This window comes from Chiroxiphia lanceolata, chromosome 19, assembly GCF_009829145.1.
Source record: "Chiroxiphia lanceolata isolate bChiLan1 chromosome 19, bChiLan1.pri, whole genome shotgun sequence".
Taxonomy (NCBI): domain Eukaryota; kingdom Metazoa; phylum Chordata; class Aves; order Passeriformes; family Pipridae; genus Chiroxiphia; species Chiroxiphia lanceolata.
The window spans coordinates 9,706,792-9,726,244 of NC_045655.1; the positions used below are offsets into that span (position 1 = coordinate 9,706,792).

The 19,453-nt window shown below is 38.8% G+C and overlaps 1 protein-coding gene across 4 annotated transcripts in view; it reads left to right on the forward strand.

Moving 5' to 3' along the window:
• Positions 1 to 19,453, forward strand: part of CEP112 (centrosomal protein 112) — a 154,647-nt gene that overhangs the window by 36,209 nt on the left and 98,985 nt on the right. For all 4 annotated transcript variants that reach the window (XM_032706505.1, XM_032706504.1, XM_032706506.1 and 1 more), the window contains exons 15-18: positions 86 to 178; positions 983 to 1,042; positions 3,930 to 4,009; positions 17,283 to 17,418. In XM_032706505.1, coding sequence (XP_032562396.1) covers positions 86 to 178; positions 983 to 1,042; positions 3,930 to 4,009; positions 17,283 to 17,418 — 369 coding nt within the window. The remainder of the gene's footprint in view (positions 1 to 85; positions 179 to 982; positions 1,043 to 3,929; positions 4,010 to 17,282; positions 17,419 to 19,453) is intronic.

The window sequence follows — 19,453 nt, forward strand, 5'->3', positions numbered from 1 at the left end:
ATAAATTTAAAGATGTAAAAGATGAATCTGAAGAGCTAGTGAGGAGTGCAACCCAAAAATCCCTTTTTCTGTTAAATCCCTGCAGACATCTGATGTGATTGAGGAATTACAGAGGAGTGTGACTCAGTTAAAGCAACAATTGCAGGAATCAGAACACCAAAGGCAACAACAGCTGAAGGTGAGCCCTGACTTTCCTAAAGGATGACCAACCTTTTCTCCTTTTTTTTTTTTTGGTAATTTAAATGTTTCAACTGCCATACTGGAATGCACTTATATTTCAACATGCCTGCTTGTCTGTGTTTTATTAATAGAAATATATAAAGTGTCACCTTTTGCTTAAAGGTTGATTTAAAAGTGGGACTGAAAGAGGTGAGGGCAGAATTTTCACAGAAATCTTTTGGCTGTTTCTTGTAATTCACATGTTAAATAAAACAGTTGAAATGTGTGTTGGTGGGTTACAGAGAAACATGACAAAGAATGATGAATGTCTTTTCTTTTTTTATCATAAACTGTAAACACTTTAAAAGTAAGTTTCAAAATTGTTTTTAATTTTGTCACTCTTAAACAGTTCAGTTCAATATTCTGCCTTCCTGTAGGCATTTAAATTAATCCTCCTATCTGAGGATAATGAGTTCCACATCTGTATCATGTATCAGTCCTGTTGGAGTTTTGGCATCTACTTCTCCTCCAATGTCTTTCATTTCACAGTTGATATAGTACAGAATGGCATTTTAATAGCTCAGGAAAACAAGTTGCTGTTTCTCTTTAGAAAACATGAATCATGACTTTTGAGATAGTTTTGGTATTTGCTGTTGGTTGAATTTTTTTTTGGTATGTCAGAGAATTTTTTAAGGATGATATCGAGTGGATTTTTAATTTTTATGGGCTGTTCTATAGAACAGCAAATGTGTGTGTTTGACTGCTTTGAAATGGAAGAAAAATGTGGTTGGATTATTTGGAATACACATTTCTTCCCCTGCAGGATCAAGAATACAAGGTTCAGCAGGACAAACTTCACTGGGAGCGTGTGTATGAGAAACAGGTAATGTTTGCAAGGAAAATGAACCATCCTGTGCACTTTTCCAGTTTTGTTCTGTACAGAAGTTAAAGTTTAAATTCTGAAATCCCCGAAGTAGTAAATTTTGGAATCCAGGCATTTCACTAGGTTTGGAAAAATAATGGGACAAATTCAAGGAAGATTTTAAGGACAGCTATTCGAGCACAGGGATATCACCTCTGATTCTGGGAACCTGCTGCCCAGTGGTTTGGACTGGGAAGGCATTCCCAAAGAATTGCCCCTGGAAGCCTCTCCTGTTATTTTACACTGCTTCTGGTGGCAGCTGATGCCAACTGCTGTTAGAGAAAAGATAATGAACTGAATGAAACCTGGCCTCTTGTCAGTGTTCATGTGTTCTTCCATACTTCTTTTCCCCCAATATATCTCTGTTCCATCCTTCTCCATGTGTTCTCTATATATTGTCAGCGTGCATTGTTTTTACATCAGAAACTTAAAGCAAAAAATGTAATTTTCATCAGAAACACTTCATCTTAAAGCACTTTGCAAATGCTGTCTGCTCTTTCAGGCTTTAAACATCAATGGGTTTCAAATTAAACTTCAATTTTAGTGACATTATGTGTGCAACTCATGTTCAGTCAGAGGGTGCTTAGATGCCTGTTTAATTGAAAGGATGTGTTACTCAAACATGTCACTTCCAAATGTGGCAAATTTATAACATGAAATAATGGATTGTGATCCGAGCTACTTGTCACTTGGTAATAGCATTTGTGACATGAATTGCAGTGGGGTTTTGGTTTGAGTTAGTCCCTTCTGCTGACTTGAAGTCAAACCCTTTTTTGTTCTGAGATCTGCTTTGGTTTAAACCTTGCCCACCTTTTTAGTCAAGTCATGGGGTTTTATGAATGTTGAACTCCGGAAAAATCTGGGATTGGAGTAATATTGCAGGTCAAAATAAATATATATTGGCATAATTTGGGTATCTTGTGGTTATTGAGGTAAAGAGGACATTGATTTATTGTAATACATCACTTTGAGTTATAGCCATACATCACTTCCTCTGCAGATAAGTACAGATTAAATATGTCTGGTCATGTTTCCAGGCACCAGGGAGGGTATGAAGCTGAGACAGGGAAGGTTTAGGTTGGATCTCAGGAAAAGGTTCTTCTCCCAGAGGTGGTTGGGCACTGACCAGGCTCCCCAGGGCAGTGGGCACAGCACCAAGGCTGCCAGAGCTCCAGGAGGGTTTGGACAACACTCCCAGGAACAGTGGGATTGTTGGGGTGTCCGTGCAGGGCCAGGGGTTGGACTGGATGATCCTTTTGGCTCCTTCCAGCTCAGGATATTGCGTGATTTGAAGTCCAAATGCATTGAATGCCTCACATCTACCTGTTAAACTTCTATGTTACCCTTCTGCAGCAGAGCCTGTCCTGTGATGAGTCTTGAATGAGGTTTGAGGATCATTTGGAGGAAAACTCCTCAGTGTGGGCTGAGGGCATGGCAGCAGTGCCCCCACACCAGTGAACCCAGGCAGTGAAGCTGCAACTCTGTAAACGAGGAAGCAGAACCTTTATTTAAGGAACCTAAAGGAAGCAGAACCTAAACTTTACAGGCACTCTGCCTGTTCATAAATTCTGATGTAATTGTGTTCTCAAAATCAAATCTTTGAGGAAGGAGGAGAAGAAAAATACACGTGAATTATCTATGGACATAAATCCATAAAACAGGATAGATTGGCCCATAAAATACTAAAACAAGCTTGCCTTCAAGTGAAGGAATCATGAAGTCTCTGGTGCAATCTGTTCACTTGAAAACCTACCCATTATCTAATAATCTTTATGAGTCTACAGTGGCTGTTGCTGTGAGGATACTTAAACATCAAACAAATAATAGGTAGTAACCCTAAATGTCACTGTTTGATTAAAGGTGCTTATCTGCTGTATCAGGAACCAGTTAGACTGAATGACTTTACAAGCCAAGGAAACACCTGCTTTTTATAAATAATCCACTGCTTGTTTTCCAAACATTCAGTTCAGCATAGGAACAGGGACAGATTATTCCTGAGAGCCGTTCCTGAACCAGCTGTTAAATATGTAGAATTTACCAGGTTTGGCAATACCTTCTTTACTCTGATAGACAGCCCATGGGTTTGGAGGCTCTTGGAACCCAACTAAGTGCCAAGACCATCCTGGAGTGAACACCCACAAGGAATTGCTCACAGCAGGGAGTCTCTGAATTTGGTTTTTTGTTGGACTATACATTTATTAGAACACGTTTTTCTCTCTGGTAGTGACTTAATAGCATGCAATGTTACAAATGACTGCGAGTGAATAAAGGATTTCATGGGCTTCCCATCTCATGGAGAAAAATCTTGTTCCTTGAGCAATCCTAAAGCAATGCAAACTCTTGTTCTTCATCTGCCTTTGGCAGAAAATGTTAGGAAAACTCATGGTTTGGAGCACTCTTAGGAGATTGCCAAATTAAAAGATTCTTATATCTGTTTCTGAGTAATATTATTATTATCATCATTATAATTATTATTACTACTTGTTTTATTACTGTTATTCCTCAGGATGTTTATGTAGGATATTTACATTTGTTACTTTAATTGTTGTAAGAATTGATAAGAAGTGATTGGCTTTGGGTGTTCACAGGTTGGTAAGTTGTTCTTTCACCCTAGAGAACAAATACATGGCACTATTTTAGGCACTGTACTTACCTGAAGAAAATGTAATTCCCTTTTCTTCTGTAATTACTGATATTTCTTTATTGTAGAGAATAATATTCCCTTCAAGAATCAAAATAACTCTATTGGCTCATATTTCATCTCTCTGTTAATCTCTACATTTATTTCTTTTGAACTGTGGCATTGTTTTAGCTAAAACATGGCTGGTTTTTTTCCTTCAAATGGCAGATTAATGTCATTCAGAACGATCTGGATAAAGAAAGAGGGGATGCTCAGAAGAAAATCCGCAAACTGGAAGAGACTTTGAAGTAAGTGAGCATGGAATAATTGTTGAACCATCCCCGGTTTTCAGTCAGATTTATGTCACAAATTTAGGCTTTGTCTCATCTAATGACCTTCTTATAGTTTGGCTGGGTTTTCTTCCCATTGTAAAGCTGCGTTTTTGGGGTTCTCAGTTGACCAGAAGAGTGGGAAAAAAAGTCAAGCAAGAACCAAATCTCCCAAATTTGTTGACTTTCAAGTGGTGGGAATTGAGGTTCCTGATGTCAGCTGGTCTTGGCCTCTTAAATAAATGGATCTGGGTTCGATTCAGATTGGATTCATTGAAAGTACATAATCCAAACTAAAGATTTGTTGCTTGGGACTGTTTTAGAGGAAGGGATAAATTTGAAAGATGTATTTATTTAAATGGTATTTTAACTTGATGTAGTATATGATGTTAGTGATTTTATATTTTACTTAAGATCCATAAGTTACAACTCTAATGTGGATTTTTCCTCATTGGTACCACACTTTTTTGTGTGAATACTTGTTTTTCACATGGATCTAAGGCTTGGAGAAGTGTCTGCAGCAAACAGGAGACACCTTTTATTAAGTAACTCGGTACTTTTGCCAACCTTGTACATTAAAAAACTAATCAGGACACCCCAAGTTTGATGTTTTATGAGCAGGGGAGTGGTTTGCACACAGCAGATACACAGAGGACAAGATTGACTCTTGTTGTGCTGCTTCCGTTTTTGATTATCTAAACTATTATTTCCATGTGTTTATCCAGTTTAAATTGAAAGTTATGGATATAATTTCCAGGGAAAACACATTATTCTGAAACAAACCAGGAGTTACTTGCTGAAACTATTCAGTTAAATATTACAATGTACCTTATCTAGGCTGAGAGAGGCAAGTGAAGATACTTTTATTCAGTAAAAGTCACAGAGCTGAAGTCTGTATTTCTTTATTTCTGTAATCTCTGAGGTATTTGGCATAAATAGAGACTATCTTAAATCACTACAGACATTAATAAAAATTCCAGCTTTTAATCTTTAAATTCTTTACACTGACTATTATTTATAATTTTGGGGAGATTGAATTGTTATCAACTGCACTTAATCTTTTAGTATTTTACCATCTGATTTGTTGATAACGAAGTTGCATTAATTTTCTTCCACATCTTTCAAATAAAGTGTCAGTTTGCACTTACTTATGTTAATAAAATCAGTCTGACTTTCCAGTCCAGGGGCTGCTCGGGATGGATTCCCCATGTGGGTGCCCTCAGTGCAGAGTAAACACTCCCCAGGCAGTAACTGTGAAGTGGGTGAGAGTGCTGGGGGGGTTTGAACTTTAATTTCAGATATTCCCTGGCTGTAGTTAAGCTTAGGTTTAGCTCTGAGTTGAGAGCAAGGATTTGAAGAGTGAAGTTTTAGGGCCCACAAGTTAAGACTGTGTTGGCAGAGACCGGTGCCAACCTTGTGCTTCGTGTGAGTGGGTCCTTGGGCCAAAACTGGGCATGGATCAGCTCCTGGGATCAAAGAGGCCTGGAGACTGTTCAGCAGGTTAAAAATGAGCCCTGGAGACTGTTCAGCAAGTTAAAATTCATTTATTTCCCCTACAATAAGTAATTAATACTATTCCTGGTTTTCAGTGTGTCTTCTACTGCGAGCTACTCCCACTCCTATTGTAGAATAGTTGTCCCAGGTTCACTTCCATGTCCTTTGACACTCTGCTTGTCTCTCATGCTTTCTTTTTTTCATTTAATTTTTTTTATTCAGGCTGTTAAAAGTAAGGTAGAGATTTCTTAAATATAACCATATATAACTCTCCCAATTTAAATGGAAAATGTTTTCGTTTTGGAGGTAGCTTACTCTTTAATAAAAATCTCTACTGCTGCTCTTTTGGTTTTTATAGCAGGGATTTGGGGTTAATTTTGAGATTACTAATGGAATTAGTAATTCTAATATGCAATTATTTTGTAGTGGAATAGAAATAAAAATTAGCTTCCACATGTATTTTTGCCTGAATGGAAACATAAGTTTGGCAGATTGATCAGGGTGGATTTGTGCTCCTAGAGATTAAAAATATTGTCTTTACAGAAATATGGTGCCCTAGTTTAAGGCCAACATATATTCCACTGGATGGTTCTTTTAGATTTCAGCTCTGGTGCCAAACCTCTGGGTCTGGTCTCTGTGCTTTCCTGACCAGGGGTGTGTTGGTACATGAGGCTGTTGGGAGCAAACTCACGTGCCCAGGATGGAGGAACTGCTGATCCTTCAGGGATGGCTTTCTGAAAGCCAAGCCATTAATTTAGCACCAATGTTTCTGGACAATACTAAGATTTTTTTCATGTGTTTGCTTGTATAGGATATGTATGTAAGTAATAGATAAGGAGCAGTGATATTTATTGTGGCAGAAATGGATGGTTTCCTTATGGCTCTTTTTTATCCACTGCTGCAAAAATTAGTCCTTTGAACAATCTCTTGCTATTAATGAGTTCACAGGACCTAATATCTTATGTAAAAATGCTTTATTTTGCTGAATTTCTTTGACTAGTGTCAGAATGAAATTGGGTAACTACAAGCTAAGGCAGACACAATAAATCTTGGGAAAACAACCTTGTCTTGCATGAGATGGGTGAAAAAATAGTTCAGCATCTTCAATAGGAACGGTGCCTTGTGGAATTGCCCCTCAGAACCCAGTAGGTGCATCAGTGATTTCTCATAAACTACTTTGATGTGAATGCACTTTGATTCTGAAATGGCCACAGGATTTTACCTGGAGGAGCTGGTGAGCTACAGGCACAAGGAAAGGGAAGTTGCAGACATTTTAGTGGGATTTTTATTATTATTATCATCATTATTTTTGTGACAGCAAACAGTGCTGTTGCAGTTTCAAACGTACCCACACCGATGCAGAATGAAAGCGATTTGAGGCATTGTGTGGAATAGTAAAATCCACATTTCTATAAGTGCCTTTCACTTCAAGAAAAAGCTGTGTTGCTGCAGTTTCAATACAGAAGTGAGTTTACATAGTTTATGGAAGGCTTTTTTTTTTTTCCCCCTCTTCTGAAGTTTATGGTGGAAATATCTGTCAACCCCAAACCTTTTGCAAAGGAATTGCTCGAACGCTCACGGCTGTTGGTGGTGACTTGTAGATATAAAATTCCTATTTACTTCTGCAGTGCATGTCACAGGCATTGCCTAATAGCAAAAGTCACTCTAAGAAGTGCTCCAAGGGTTTTTCTAGAATGTCCTTTAAATGGCATTTCTACAAGAACAAAGTTTTCTTAAAAAGCCTCTCTGTAATTACTTGGGGGGAAAGGTTGTTTCTCTAATCCCTGTGGTTTGGTTGCATAAAATGTGTCACCAGAGTGGGTTGCAAATAGGCTCAATCTCTGCTGTTCTTATCTCTTGTATTAAGCAGAGGAGTAGGAAATAAAGGGTATATAATTTGTCACAGTACAAACTGAGTGGAGTAAAACAGAAAATAAGAAAAAAAAATCTGTACCCATTTGTGGCTGAAGAAGTTTTATTGCTGACTTTATACAATGTTGTTACCCAGAACAGCTCCTAACATCATCTCTTATGTCTTGCTCTGTGGAATTGGATGCTTATTTATTAAGTATGTTTATTTTGCCTCTGCTAATATTTTAGTATATGAGTCTTTCATATTTGTAGTTTACTGGGCTGTAGGGAAATATTTCCCTTTTTACTGAAGATTACAATCACGATGCCAGCTCAGTTGTCACTGAACCACTTCCCTTGTGGAGTCAGGATGGTTTGGGTTGGAAGGGACCTTAAAGATCATCTTGTTTCACCCCCTGCCATGGGCAGGGACACCTTTCACCATCCCAGGTTGCTCCAAGCCCTGTCCAACCTGGCCTTGGACACTTCCAGGGATAGGGAATAATAAGTTTACAACTGCACAGATGTGTAGACTTTGTCAATCTTGAGTCAGAGAGGTTTTGGACTAAACTATTAACACACTGAGGACTTTGAGGCTGTGATCATCTGCGACCTGCATGGAAGTGCAGAAGCACTTTGTGCTTGTTTCTCAGAATGATGGTTTTGATAATTCTCACTTACTGGAGATAATTATGGGATCTGATTTTAATGCTTTTTGCTTTGCATGTCTCATACACAAGTGAGTATTTCCTTATGCTTCTAAAATACAGCTTTCCCGAGTTCTTGTTCTTTTCTTCTGTGGTGTGATTCAAGGAAACAATTTTTTAAAAGTCCCATTAGGAGAAATGAAGTGCAACTCCACCTGTACAGGCACAGACATTGTAGCTGAACACTGCAGAGTCAGGGAATGGGTGCACATCTCCAGTCTGATGATTCACAACCTTCTCCCTCTCATTTTTTGCCTTTTTTTTTTTTTTTTTAAGCCTGTCTGTGGAGCCAAATCTCAGCCCTTTGCAAGTGGGGATGACACAGAGCAAATGCTGAGCAGCTGCTTTATTCCAAGTCACTTAATAAAATTGTTTGTTTACATAAGGAACTACCAACACCTCTTTTTTTTTTTTCTTTTTTTTTTTTTTTCCTCCATGGCTTCTCTACCCCTCGTCTGAACTCGTTTAAAATTCTTCTGGGGAAGAAAGAAGGAGCTAAACTTTCCAGAAACCAGCAAAACTTCTCCTATCCAGTAGCAGATTTTCACAATAGTTTCTAAAACTCACACGTGCAGTTTTCACGTATTTTGGTATTTGTTTTAGGTGGCAGTTCTAAAGGTTTCCAAGCCTTTCCATGGTGTGAAAGTGGTGCCTGTAGGTGTTCAGTACAATGCAAAAATGAGAATTATTTACCTTTCCTTTCACATATATCCTTGTGTACATGCTCATGCTTTCTCTGGGTGTCCTTGACGTGAGAGTCAAGCAGAAGAAGTTGATTTTTCTCTTTGGAGATGGTGCCATGGAGTTTCCTCACTGTAGACTGAAAAATACTCATTTCACTGCTTTTCCGTATTCCAGTGTGTATCTGGGGCAGTGTTTGTGCTTCCCCATCCTGGACTGCTGTTTCTGGGGGCTTTTTCAAGTGTGGTTCAGCGATACTAATTTATATTTTAAATTGCAGTTTTTGTGCATAGTGCAGTTAATACTGCTACAAGGCTTTGCTTCATAGGAAATATCCCATAAAAACGTGTTTGAGCTTTTATTTTACTAAATCAAGTTGGAAAAAAAACATTATTTTGGGAAGGAAATACTTTTTTATTGGTATTAATTATTCTTCCTGAAACCTTCCACTTTATTCAAGTGGCTTCTACTTGTGTCATCTCCTGGTGTGGTTTGCCAGGCATTCGGTTATTCTGGATCATTCCTTACCTGACATTTTCACAAGATCCATGGACCTGGAGCTTTTCTCAGTTTTAAGCTTGGTATTGATCCCTGTAAAGCCTTGGGAGAGTGGCTTTGATACCACACTTGCTAAAAGCAGAAGTTGAGAGAAGGCTTGTGTTTGTTTGATCTGAAAGGCTCTTTTTGCTTTAGTCAGAGTACATAAAAATACATCCAGTTTTAGCACCAGAAGTTGTATGTAAGGGTCTTCTAGTCTTTATGATTACTAATATCCTGCAAAATTCCCATGGTGTTTGTGTAATTTTTCCTTTCTCTGTAACATCACAGAAGGGACAATGTAAAGGAAGTGAGGGTACAGAAATTTGAGAGAAATAAATGTTGAACGTTCTGCTGCTGAGCTAATAAAGAGAGAAACAGATGAAGGGAAGGAAAAATAAACATGTAAAGATGGAAGGCAGAAGGAGGTAGAATAAATAGCAGTGAAAACGATTTCATTTTGTTTGCAGTTTGCAGTTGTGCAGTTGTTAGATCCCAACGTTTTTAAAAGAAGCTGTAGTTGGACTTCTCAAAATTATGTATAGAAATTATATTTTGGAAAAAAAATATGTGATTTAGAGTGAATATTGATAATTTGATTGTACCAAACCCTTTGAGAACTTTAAACAGCTGCTACTTCAAAAACTCTTGTATGGGCTCCTTGTAGTGGTGTGAGTCACAAATGCCACTGAACACAGAAAAAACCCAACAACCTGGGAATCATCAGTGCAATGATAAATTAATGAAGGCACTGATAGCTTTAGCCACAAGCTAATTTTTTTATTTCTTTTTGCCTTTCTTGCTCCTCTTAAGTTGAATCCAGATTCTGAATAATTGCTGCTTGTTGTTAATATTTTTAGGATAATTGCCTAAGAGTAGCTGTTTTCCTGTAGTTAATTCCTTTTTTTCCTTGAAAATGAAGTATTTGTGTGTGGAGGGGAATTCTTGAAGGAATGGAAAAGCTATTACTATTTAAAGCCGGAAATAATTAAAGAAATATGAGCAGGCATTGTCTTTAATTCCAAGTGTTGCAATAAAGCGTATTGTTAAGAGTTTATACTCATGTTCATTGTGTTCACCATTATCTTTTATTAAAATGTTGAGTGTTGTCTTGTTACAACAGTTCCAACATGATGACAAAAAGCCAAGTCTGTGATTTAAAACCAGCAGTAATGTGATGTGGCTGAAGGAGTTCTGATATAGTTCCGCTCTTTAAAATAGGACTGTGTGTATTTTTTTTTTTTTTTGGTAGGGTGTGTTTTTTTTTTTTTTCCCCTCCTCCTCTAAGAATCGGTGGAAAAGCAGCCAGCTGTTCTCCACTCGGGGATCTGAGAGCATCTGAAACCTTTTAGAGCAAAAGCCAGTCAAAGTTTCCAGCATATTGTAAACATTCCTGGAGCCCCGGCGAACGCGGCGCCGTCACCCTCGCTCCGGGGGCCACGACGTGAGCCCCGAGCAGAGGACACAAAAATGTGGGAGCTTTGTTTAATTGCCTCACTTAAAAGCAAAAATAAAGTGTTCTATTAACTATTTACAGCCTTTCAGTTTCTTTACCCCCTCCCTCCACCCCACGTTTCTCTGGAGACCTGCTGGCGATAATGAAATATGTATTGGGAGGAAAGCTCCAGTTGTACCGAGAAAAAGAATGTAGCAGTTGATTTTTTTTTTTTTTTTAGTCCTTGTCTCTGGGACTGTCATGTCCCTCAAGATGGTTATAGAGATATCATATGACATCTCTCTAGTGATAACAGCTATGGAAATGTAGAACTGTAGGAAATGGAAGGTGTTGCCTTGTGAGGTGAAGAGCGTTGGTGTATCATGCTATGGCACTTGCTGTAATTGCTATTCTAATAATTAATGGAATTAAGGGTTATTGCTATTGCATTCACTAAATGGATATACAAATAATCGACACAAATGTCAGAATTGTCCCCTTGTTATTCCAAAAGGCTTCCCTTTGACATCTGTGTATTTTATCTGTAATCAGTGCATTATATTTTGGGCTCTATGTAGCCTTGAAATATTGATGGAATGAGAAAAGCCTTCAGTTGGCTAAAGAAAGTCTTACAGAGGATTGAACTCAATTAGTGATTGTTAAAAGGCATGAAATGTTTCAGGCTGTTATCTTTTTTGGGTCACTTAAAAACTACAAAATACTACAAGGAAAAAACTTTGATCCTTGTTGTTGCTCTGATTACGATGACTCCACTTCAGTTACACTTGATAATCTTAATTTTACTTTCACTTTTTGTGTACTTTGTACAACTTTCTTTCAGCTTCGTCAACAACACAACCAACCTGCACTGAGGAGCTGAAGTTAATAATTCAAATAATACTTTTAATGAAACGAAAATTGTGAAAATCCATGTCCACTACACCAACCTGAGAAAGGGATGAGCTGAGTGGATACTCATCATCCCTCAGAATTAAATTTCTGTATTATCCATTACAACATGGATATTATTATTCTGAATCGTGAACTATAATAGTACAATGATTTTAGCCATAAAAATATTCACCTTAAGTAAGTAGAATAACAGCATGAGTTCTGCATCCTTGTACCTCCTTAACAGGCTTAATCCTGGTGGTTCATCCTCATTGTCTTGGGTTTGCCAACCGCTCTTGGCTCTGTCACTCCTCACACATCTTGGGCTGTGCTTTGTTAGTGTTAAGTGATTCTTCTTGCCTGGCTCTTCTCCTCTGCCTGGTGATTTCTCAAACACTTTGTCCTTCAGATGGTTTATTTTATTCTCCCCCCAGCTCTCTGTGCCACAGCACTGCTCTCTGATCCCTATCTATCCTTCTCTGCGCCTCTTCTCTGGGTATCTCATGAATCTCTTCAGTGTCTGTGTTGCTGACTTGCTGGTCCACCTTTTAATTATGGTCTTGTCTCTTCTGAGCCATTATCTCCACCTGTCTCTCTGATTCCCCCCTCTGTGTTCTCCTGGTTGAGGTTTAGCTGCCGTCTCAGCATTGAAAAGCCACGACTATTAATCTCTGTCCTAATCCTCCTCCCTCGATAGCTGAGCCCCTGTGGTCTTTCATATATGTGGTGCATCTAAATCTTGGAGACAGTTTCTGCAGCGTTGAGCGAAATTATAACGTTTTCCTTTCCAGCCACATTTACAACACTGGCCCAGCCTTTTAAGCCACATCTCATTCATCATTTCCTAGTTGCTGCTTTTATTCTGTTTGCACAGCACCTAGCACAACAGTACCCTGTCATTATTATAATGAGAAATAGTTATAATAATTATTAGTGTGTTTAACCAATGTCTGGTTAATTTGTGAGCCATTAATTTTGAATGCAATGCATTATTCTTCCTATTTCTGTGTGATACTACACACGTGGAGTATTATTTACTCTGAATTCATTAATGGCTTTAAGTAGTGGTTTAGTTGTTAATGTTATCTCATGATTTATTTAAAACATAAGTATATCGTTTAAAATAATAATTGTATTGTAAATATTCATTGTTATAGCTTACTTGAAGGAATGCAGACCAGCTTTTTGATGTTAACATCTCGAATTATGCAAACTGTAAACAATTTATAAGTGGATTTGTGCTTCTTCTCATAAAGACAAACTCATCTTATTCTTAAATTTGGGGAGCGAACGACGAAATTGTTCTTGGCTTTATATTTTTGGCTTTATTTCTTTGAAATGCTGAAACAAGTTAGAATGCTTTCTAACAACTTCGAAATATTAAAGTGCCCAGGGACAGGGTAGGGATGATGTTTTGAAGGCAATAAATATTTCAGCTTCACATTTCAGTCTTTCTTCTTCGCTGCTTTGATCTGGCTTTGGTTTAGTTATCATTCCGCTTGAATGACTTCACGCCGTCTTTCTTCCTCTCCACACCAGAAAAGAAGTGTTCTGCACATATTCCATATGTCTGGGTGCTGCTGTGGTAGGAGAGGCCTTGTTGTTCCTTGTTCTTTCCTGGAGTATCTGCCTGTGGAGTTGGATACTCCAGCCACGACTGGGTGGGTGCGTTTAGGCCCAAAGCCGGCGCTTCACCATCACTATTTGTCAAAAATGGCAGAGCAGGGAAAGCAAAGTTGTTTTTTGTGTATTTCAGAGGTTTGACATTTTTACTGAAGCATTTTTTTGTGTAATGATGAACTAACCCAGCAACCCCTTCTTTTACAAATACGTGGGACTTTAGGCCTTAATATGTTATTTATGGAGTTGAAATAGTTGGTGTTGTAGGAGTTAAATCAGAGGGGCTGCTGTGTGGAGTGGTTTTTAGTGGTCATGGCACCAAAATGTGGTGTCATGGATCTTGCATTTGGGTATAAATTGAGTTAACTGCTGCAATTGTGTAGAGTCCTGATGGTACTGGGGCACCTCCATGTGAGGGGCAATCTGAGATCAGGAGCAGGACTGTGGGTCAGCTTATATTTCCCTATACAAAGTCAAATATATGTGTCTGTGAACTAGATGGGTCCTTGTGTCTGTAGCTTACATACAGAAGATACTAAGAGGAAACTGCTGAAATTTGCTTTTGCATGGAAAGTTTGGGTGTGTCCATTCTGTTCACATGTGTGCTTACACTCCATGTCTAAAGGGTTTTAATTTAATTTATTGAAGAGGCTGAGACCCAGAGAGATACCTCTCCTGCTCTTGGGTGCTGTTGGTGCTTTGGTACAAGGAATGGTGGGAACCCTGTGAGTAACATATTGGTTCATCCAACATTTGCTGCAACATCCCAAGTTTAATTAACCTCTCCTGTAAATCCCTGGATTGCCCCGTGTTTCATTTAACATGACTTGCAATGCTGTAACATCTCAGTGTGTTTAATTGTTACCTCTCAGAAAACGTTTTGGGAAGCAAAGCAAATATTTATGATTAAGCATGAAGAAAAAATATGTAAGATGTTTGTATTTCCCATTTATCAGTACATTTCAGAGAGCTGCTTTCTCAAATTGTAACTCTGGACTTCAGAGTCAACTTTCCCTGAGATGGTTTGTGCTGTGTAAGATTCCTGGTTCCATTGCTGTATCCTTTATACACTGAAACAAAAGGAATGTGCTGCTTTTAAAATTGGGGCCAAGGAGTAAATTCACCCTGTTTTTACATTCAAGCCAGCTCAACTTTAGGGGATTTAAGTGATGTAATTGTGTTGTATTGGGCCCCCCAACTAGTCCAACTGAAAAAAAAAAATAATCTTCAAAGTGAATATTTTAGTGCTTCATGCAAGGCACATTGCTTGGTGTCTTGGGAAAAGAAAAGTGAAGCTTTTCTTATATTTGTGAACCGAGGGCCATTGTTGTACAGGTTTTCTAAGCTTCTGTACAAATCTGAACTGCACAAAAAGTGAAGAGCTTTGGCTCCCACATCCCTTAAAAATGAAGTTTTATTCCTGGTTGCATTTATTCATGGGATTAAGTCCTTAGAAGAAAGGAAGGTGCATAAAACCAGATTCCTAGAAGTTTACATCATAATATTTCAAAATAAAAATAATCTTCCTAAGGAAGAAGATGCATAAATTTGGAGCCTCACTAAGAGCATGAGGACTGACGTCTTGTCCTTTTGTGTTTAGATTTGTTACGTTTCCCTCTGGCTCGACCAAAACTGTCTTGTGACACTTGTCAGTGTGGATGTGTTTGAATAAGCTTTGATTTTTGGATTTGTTTCCAGTGGGGAGTGGAATTATTAGATGTATTTTGCAGGGAGAGAGATTTCTTTGTGCTGAGTTAAGGATCTTAGGGAGGAGTGGAGGTTTTCCCCTCTCCATGGTCCCTCCAAGGTAACACACGTGGACAGAGCTCTGCTGGTGAGCCTGACCACATCCTCCCTTTCAGGATGCTGGGCTGTTATGAGGATCTCAGAAGATAATTTAACCTCTTACAAATTCTTCTTTCTGAGGTAGATTTTGTTGTGGAAGAGGGGAGCAAGGTACTCACCGTAATTCAGTGTCAAACAGTTGTGAACTTAAAAATATCTGTAATCAGCAATTCCCTGGCACGTGGGTTTTGGGGGATAACTGAGCCAAATACCTTTGCAGCTGGAGCTGATGGATACCTCTGGAAGCATCACTGGTTGTGCCCATTCTGAGAAATGGTGGAGGGGTTTTGTCCTTGCAATTGTGATCTTTTGGATCCTCTGCAGTAGAAATTTAAATCCTAAATGATCTTTTTGCCACTTGAATTTAGATGGGGGAAAAAAATGTTGATTTGTTGCTTTTTGGTGTGTAATTTTTATTGTCTCATGAATGAATGGAGAATATGGTACTTTATTAATAGACAGATTATGCTTTGCCCTCAGAGGACTCAAGGAAATGGAATTTATGAAAATAAAGCATATCTGTGTGGATGTGATGGATACTCTCTATCAAATTTGAAGAAATTTGCACAGGTCTTCTATGAACACAAACCCAAAACCACTAAACAATTATCACTAGAAATGTGGTACAGGATGTTATTCTGTTTTCCTCATTTCTACTGGGTAAGAAAGGTATTTTTCCTGTAAGGAAAAGAGCAGTCTCTCTACGTCTCAATTATTCCATCAGCTGTAAGGTACCAAAAGAATTTATTTTTCTTTAAAATATGCATCATGAAAAAAACTATAAAAGTAAACAGTAATACACTGACTCAGGGCTTGTGGCATTTCTTTGATCTCTTTGCTAATGGAATTACCCTGCTCTCCTCCACTGCAAACAGCCCCTTTGTGAAGATGTAGGATTATGTTCTTTGTCCCATTGTCAAAGTCTGGTCTGAAAACCACAGAAGAGGATGTGAATACTGTAACTTTGGGCTTGGCAGCTTCCTGACCTTTCTGAAAGGCTCACTCAGTGCTGCAATAGCTCCTCCAGTGCTGGCAAGGTGACAGACTGGGTGAATTAGCTGGGCTTTTCCGTCTCTTATGTGTCAGAGTCTTTGTTTTATATGGAAATAATTTCTGTCAAAATGGGAAATTTATCCCGAGGTACTTCCTCTCTGCCTGTAAAATGAAAATGTCAGCCACAGGTCTGTTTGAATGTGTCTTCTGTTACAAGCCATGGGTGGAGCCAGCTTTGTCCAGCGATGCCACCGTCGTGTTTCCCGGAGTCTTAACACAAAGTCAGGCAACTCCTCTGACCTGTGGCAATAGAAACGTGTCACAGAAAGTTACAAACACTGCCTGGTTGCTTTCTATTTGTGGAATCACATCAAAATTTCTTAAATATTTACCGGTTACCAGAGTGTTGTGACACTATGCTGTCCATCTCTGTTTTTTATTATAAAATATGATAGATTCATTACTATTGATAAACCATCGTGTCTGAAGAAACCCAACCTGATTTCTATAGATGTCTCGAGTTTAATATGCCAAATAGTGGAGGCTGTTCATATAAAATATCTTTGCATAGAGATTTAACATCTGCAAAGGCCGAATAGGTATTACAGCATTATGGGTTTCTAATAGATTAAGAAGGTACCACATGTCACACATTACCCTGCTTTGCATTTTGAGATGTGACAAGCAGGGAATAATCCTGCACCTTGTCTGAGCAAAGATGGCACTGGGATAATTTTATTTTTTTTTTTAATGGGAGTAGGTGATCATGTTAAAAGGAATTTGTTTAAATATTGGAAGGGTGTTAAATATAATTTAATTAAATCTCGTTTGTTATTAATTATATATTATTATTAAATTTTGTTTATGGAATCTCATTTAATGGTGGGATTAAAAAAAGGGGGTTCTCCAGCAGGTAGTGAAGCATTGAAGTCAACACAGACTTTGAAGGTGGAGGTATTGTGAGCTCTGAAGGCCCTGTTTGGGCGTGCGAAATTCAACCGGAGAAAGCGAAAATAACTCGGGCCTTCCATTCCCTTCTTCAAAGCCCTGCCAAGGGAAGTTGGGCAGAAGCTGGGACAGGAAATTGAAATCTGAATACTTATTTTCAACTGATCGGGTTAAAGGCCTCTCTTTTACACCAGCACACTCGTTCTTTTATTTGATACTTGAACTCTGAAAATTTTCTGTGACTTTCTAGGGAGAAGGAGGAGCAGCTGAGGCGGGTGACGGAGGTACAGAGGCTGCAGGCCCAGCAGGCAGGCGCTGCCCTGGAGGAGTTTAAGCGGCAGGTGGAGCTGAACTCAGAGAAAGACTCTGCAGAAATGAAACAGCGGGTGAGGAGGTCACAATGCCAGCCTTTCTGAAACTCTGGCGCAGTGGGATAGCAGATTCTGATCTTATAATGCCAGAAACATGCTCCACTTGAGAGTGCTACATCAAAATCTTTCACAATGTAGTGTCTTTGCCAGCAAGTCAGAAAGGGATGGTGGCAGTTGTTTCATCTTTCTAACAAAGCCCGAGTTGTCATTGTTATAAAGATATCTGCAGTTATGATACTGATTAGGGATTTTTCAGGAGTGAGAGTATAAAGTGTTAGTTTATACACCCTATGGAACAACGTTTGTCATTTTCCACTTAAACGTGTGTCTCTTCCTACTCTTTTCCGAACGACTCTGTCTTCCATTAATGAGCTCCTGTAATCAGTTTGAGCCCAGGCAGGGGCAGGGCCATTGTGGCTGCTGGCAGTCATGTGCACAGGATGGAAAAATCCATTTTTCTGTCCCTAAAAGACAGGGGCTTTAATTTAAGTAACAAGATTTTAGTGATTCCGATTTCTTACAGAGCAAACAGTGGTTAAACCATCCCCTCTGGGACTTTACAAATGCAGCCCAGGGGGTGAAATCAGGAACAAGCAACAGGTGATCAAAAAGAAGGGGAGGAAAGGGATATTTCCTTAACTCCCTCATGTGGTTGAGATCTCCAAGCATAACTCCGGCTTGTAATTCTGCCTGACCATATCCTCAGTGTTCCAAACTCACCTACTGTAACCCAACCTTGCTGCTGACAGGAGGGTGCTGCAGGCTGGCACTGGAATGGATTGCTCAGGATGCTGGCTTAGAACTGAGGAAATTCTCTTTCTGTTGTTGTCGTGAAATTATTTTTATGAAAGTCTTCATTGCTGGTATTTTGAAGACCCATGCAGACAGCAAATAATAGAAAAAAGCAAGAACAAACTTATAAAAGCAACAGGCATTCAGCAAACTGGACCCACGGGGGCAATACAACAAATCCTACTGTTTTAATCTGACATTCTCTGTACTACACAACTCTCCTGCAATTTTTTCAGGATGACTTAAAGTAGTACCCTATTTCTGCTCCAAAAGAGATATAGTCTCATTTTAGAAAGACTAATAATAGTTTCATTTGTTTCAAAAACCTCCAGCAAACAAAACCAATCCAAACCTAAAGAAAGTGCAAAAGAATTTGGAAAACTTAGTCACTTGTAATTTTAGAATGACAGTAGATTTATTTTAGAATTCTGCCACGGTCTGGGAAATTTTGAAAGCGAATTTTGCTGTGCTCCATGAATCAGCCATAGGTTTACTCTGTCCCTACTTGCCTGCTAAAATGTAGAAATAGTAAATGATTTTGTACAGTTGAGTAATACTGTTCTGCAGGAGCCAAGGTCCAAGGAAATACATCAAAGGAACTCTGCTGTGGCTCTCTTCAGAGCTTTGGCCTTTGCTATGATTCTGCATCCACATACTCTTTAGATAAATCACCTGATACACTGGAACATACTGGAAAATTCTCTGTTTTGTGGTTAGGTGGGATGTATCACTTATAAAACAACAGCTGCAGTAGCCATAGCAACGTTGTACTTTTAACTACATTAGAAATGCTGGGCTTCTAAAGCCATTTTTGGGGTGTGGTAAAGTTAATTACGGAGATGAGTAGGATGGGGTCTGGCATTTTGAGTTCTTGTAGTCAATATTGGATTCATTAGTCTGGCTGTGTGATATTTTTTTGCCATCTGCTTCCTATTTTGTGAAGCTTGTGATTATTAAGAGTCACCTGATGCCCACTGATGGGGGAGTGATGGTTTTTAACTGCAGGATCTGCTTTTTTTTTTCCCCCAGTAATAACCAACAAAAAGAGGAACAATACATAGACTGTGTCATGGTACTTTAGATCTGGGGCTTCCTGGGTTTGGCAAGTAATGATCAGGAGCCTTCACTGCACTCGTAGGAAATGTATGAATGTGACCTAATGAGTAAACCACAAAAGCCAGTAGATTTAAAGAATCTTTGCGTATGTTTTTATTATTTCACGTTTTAGAATGTTTTCATTCCGTTAGAAAAAAAAAAA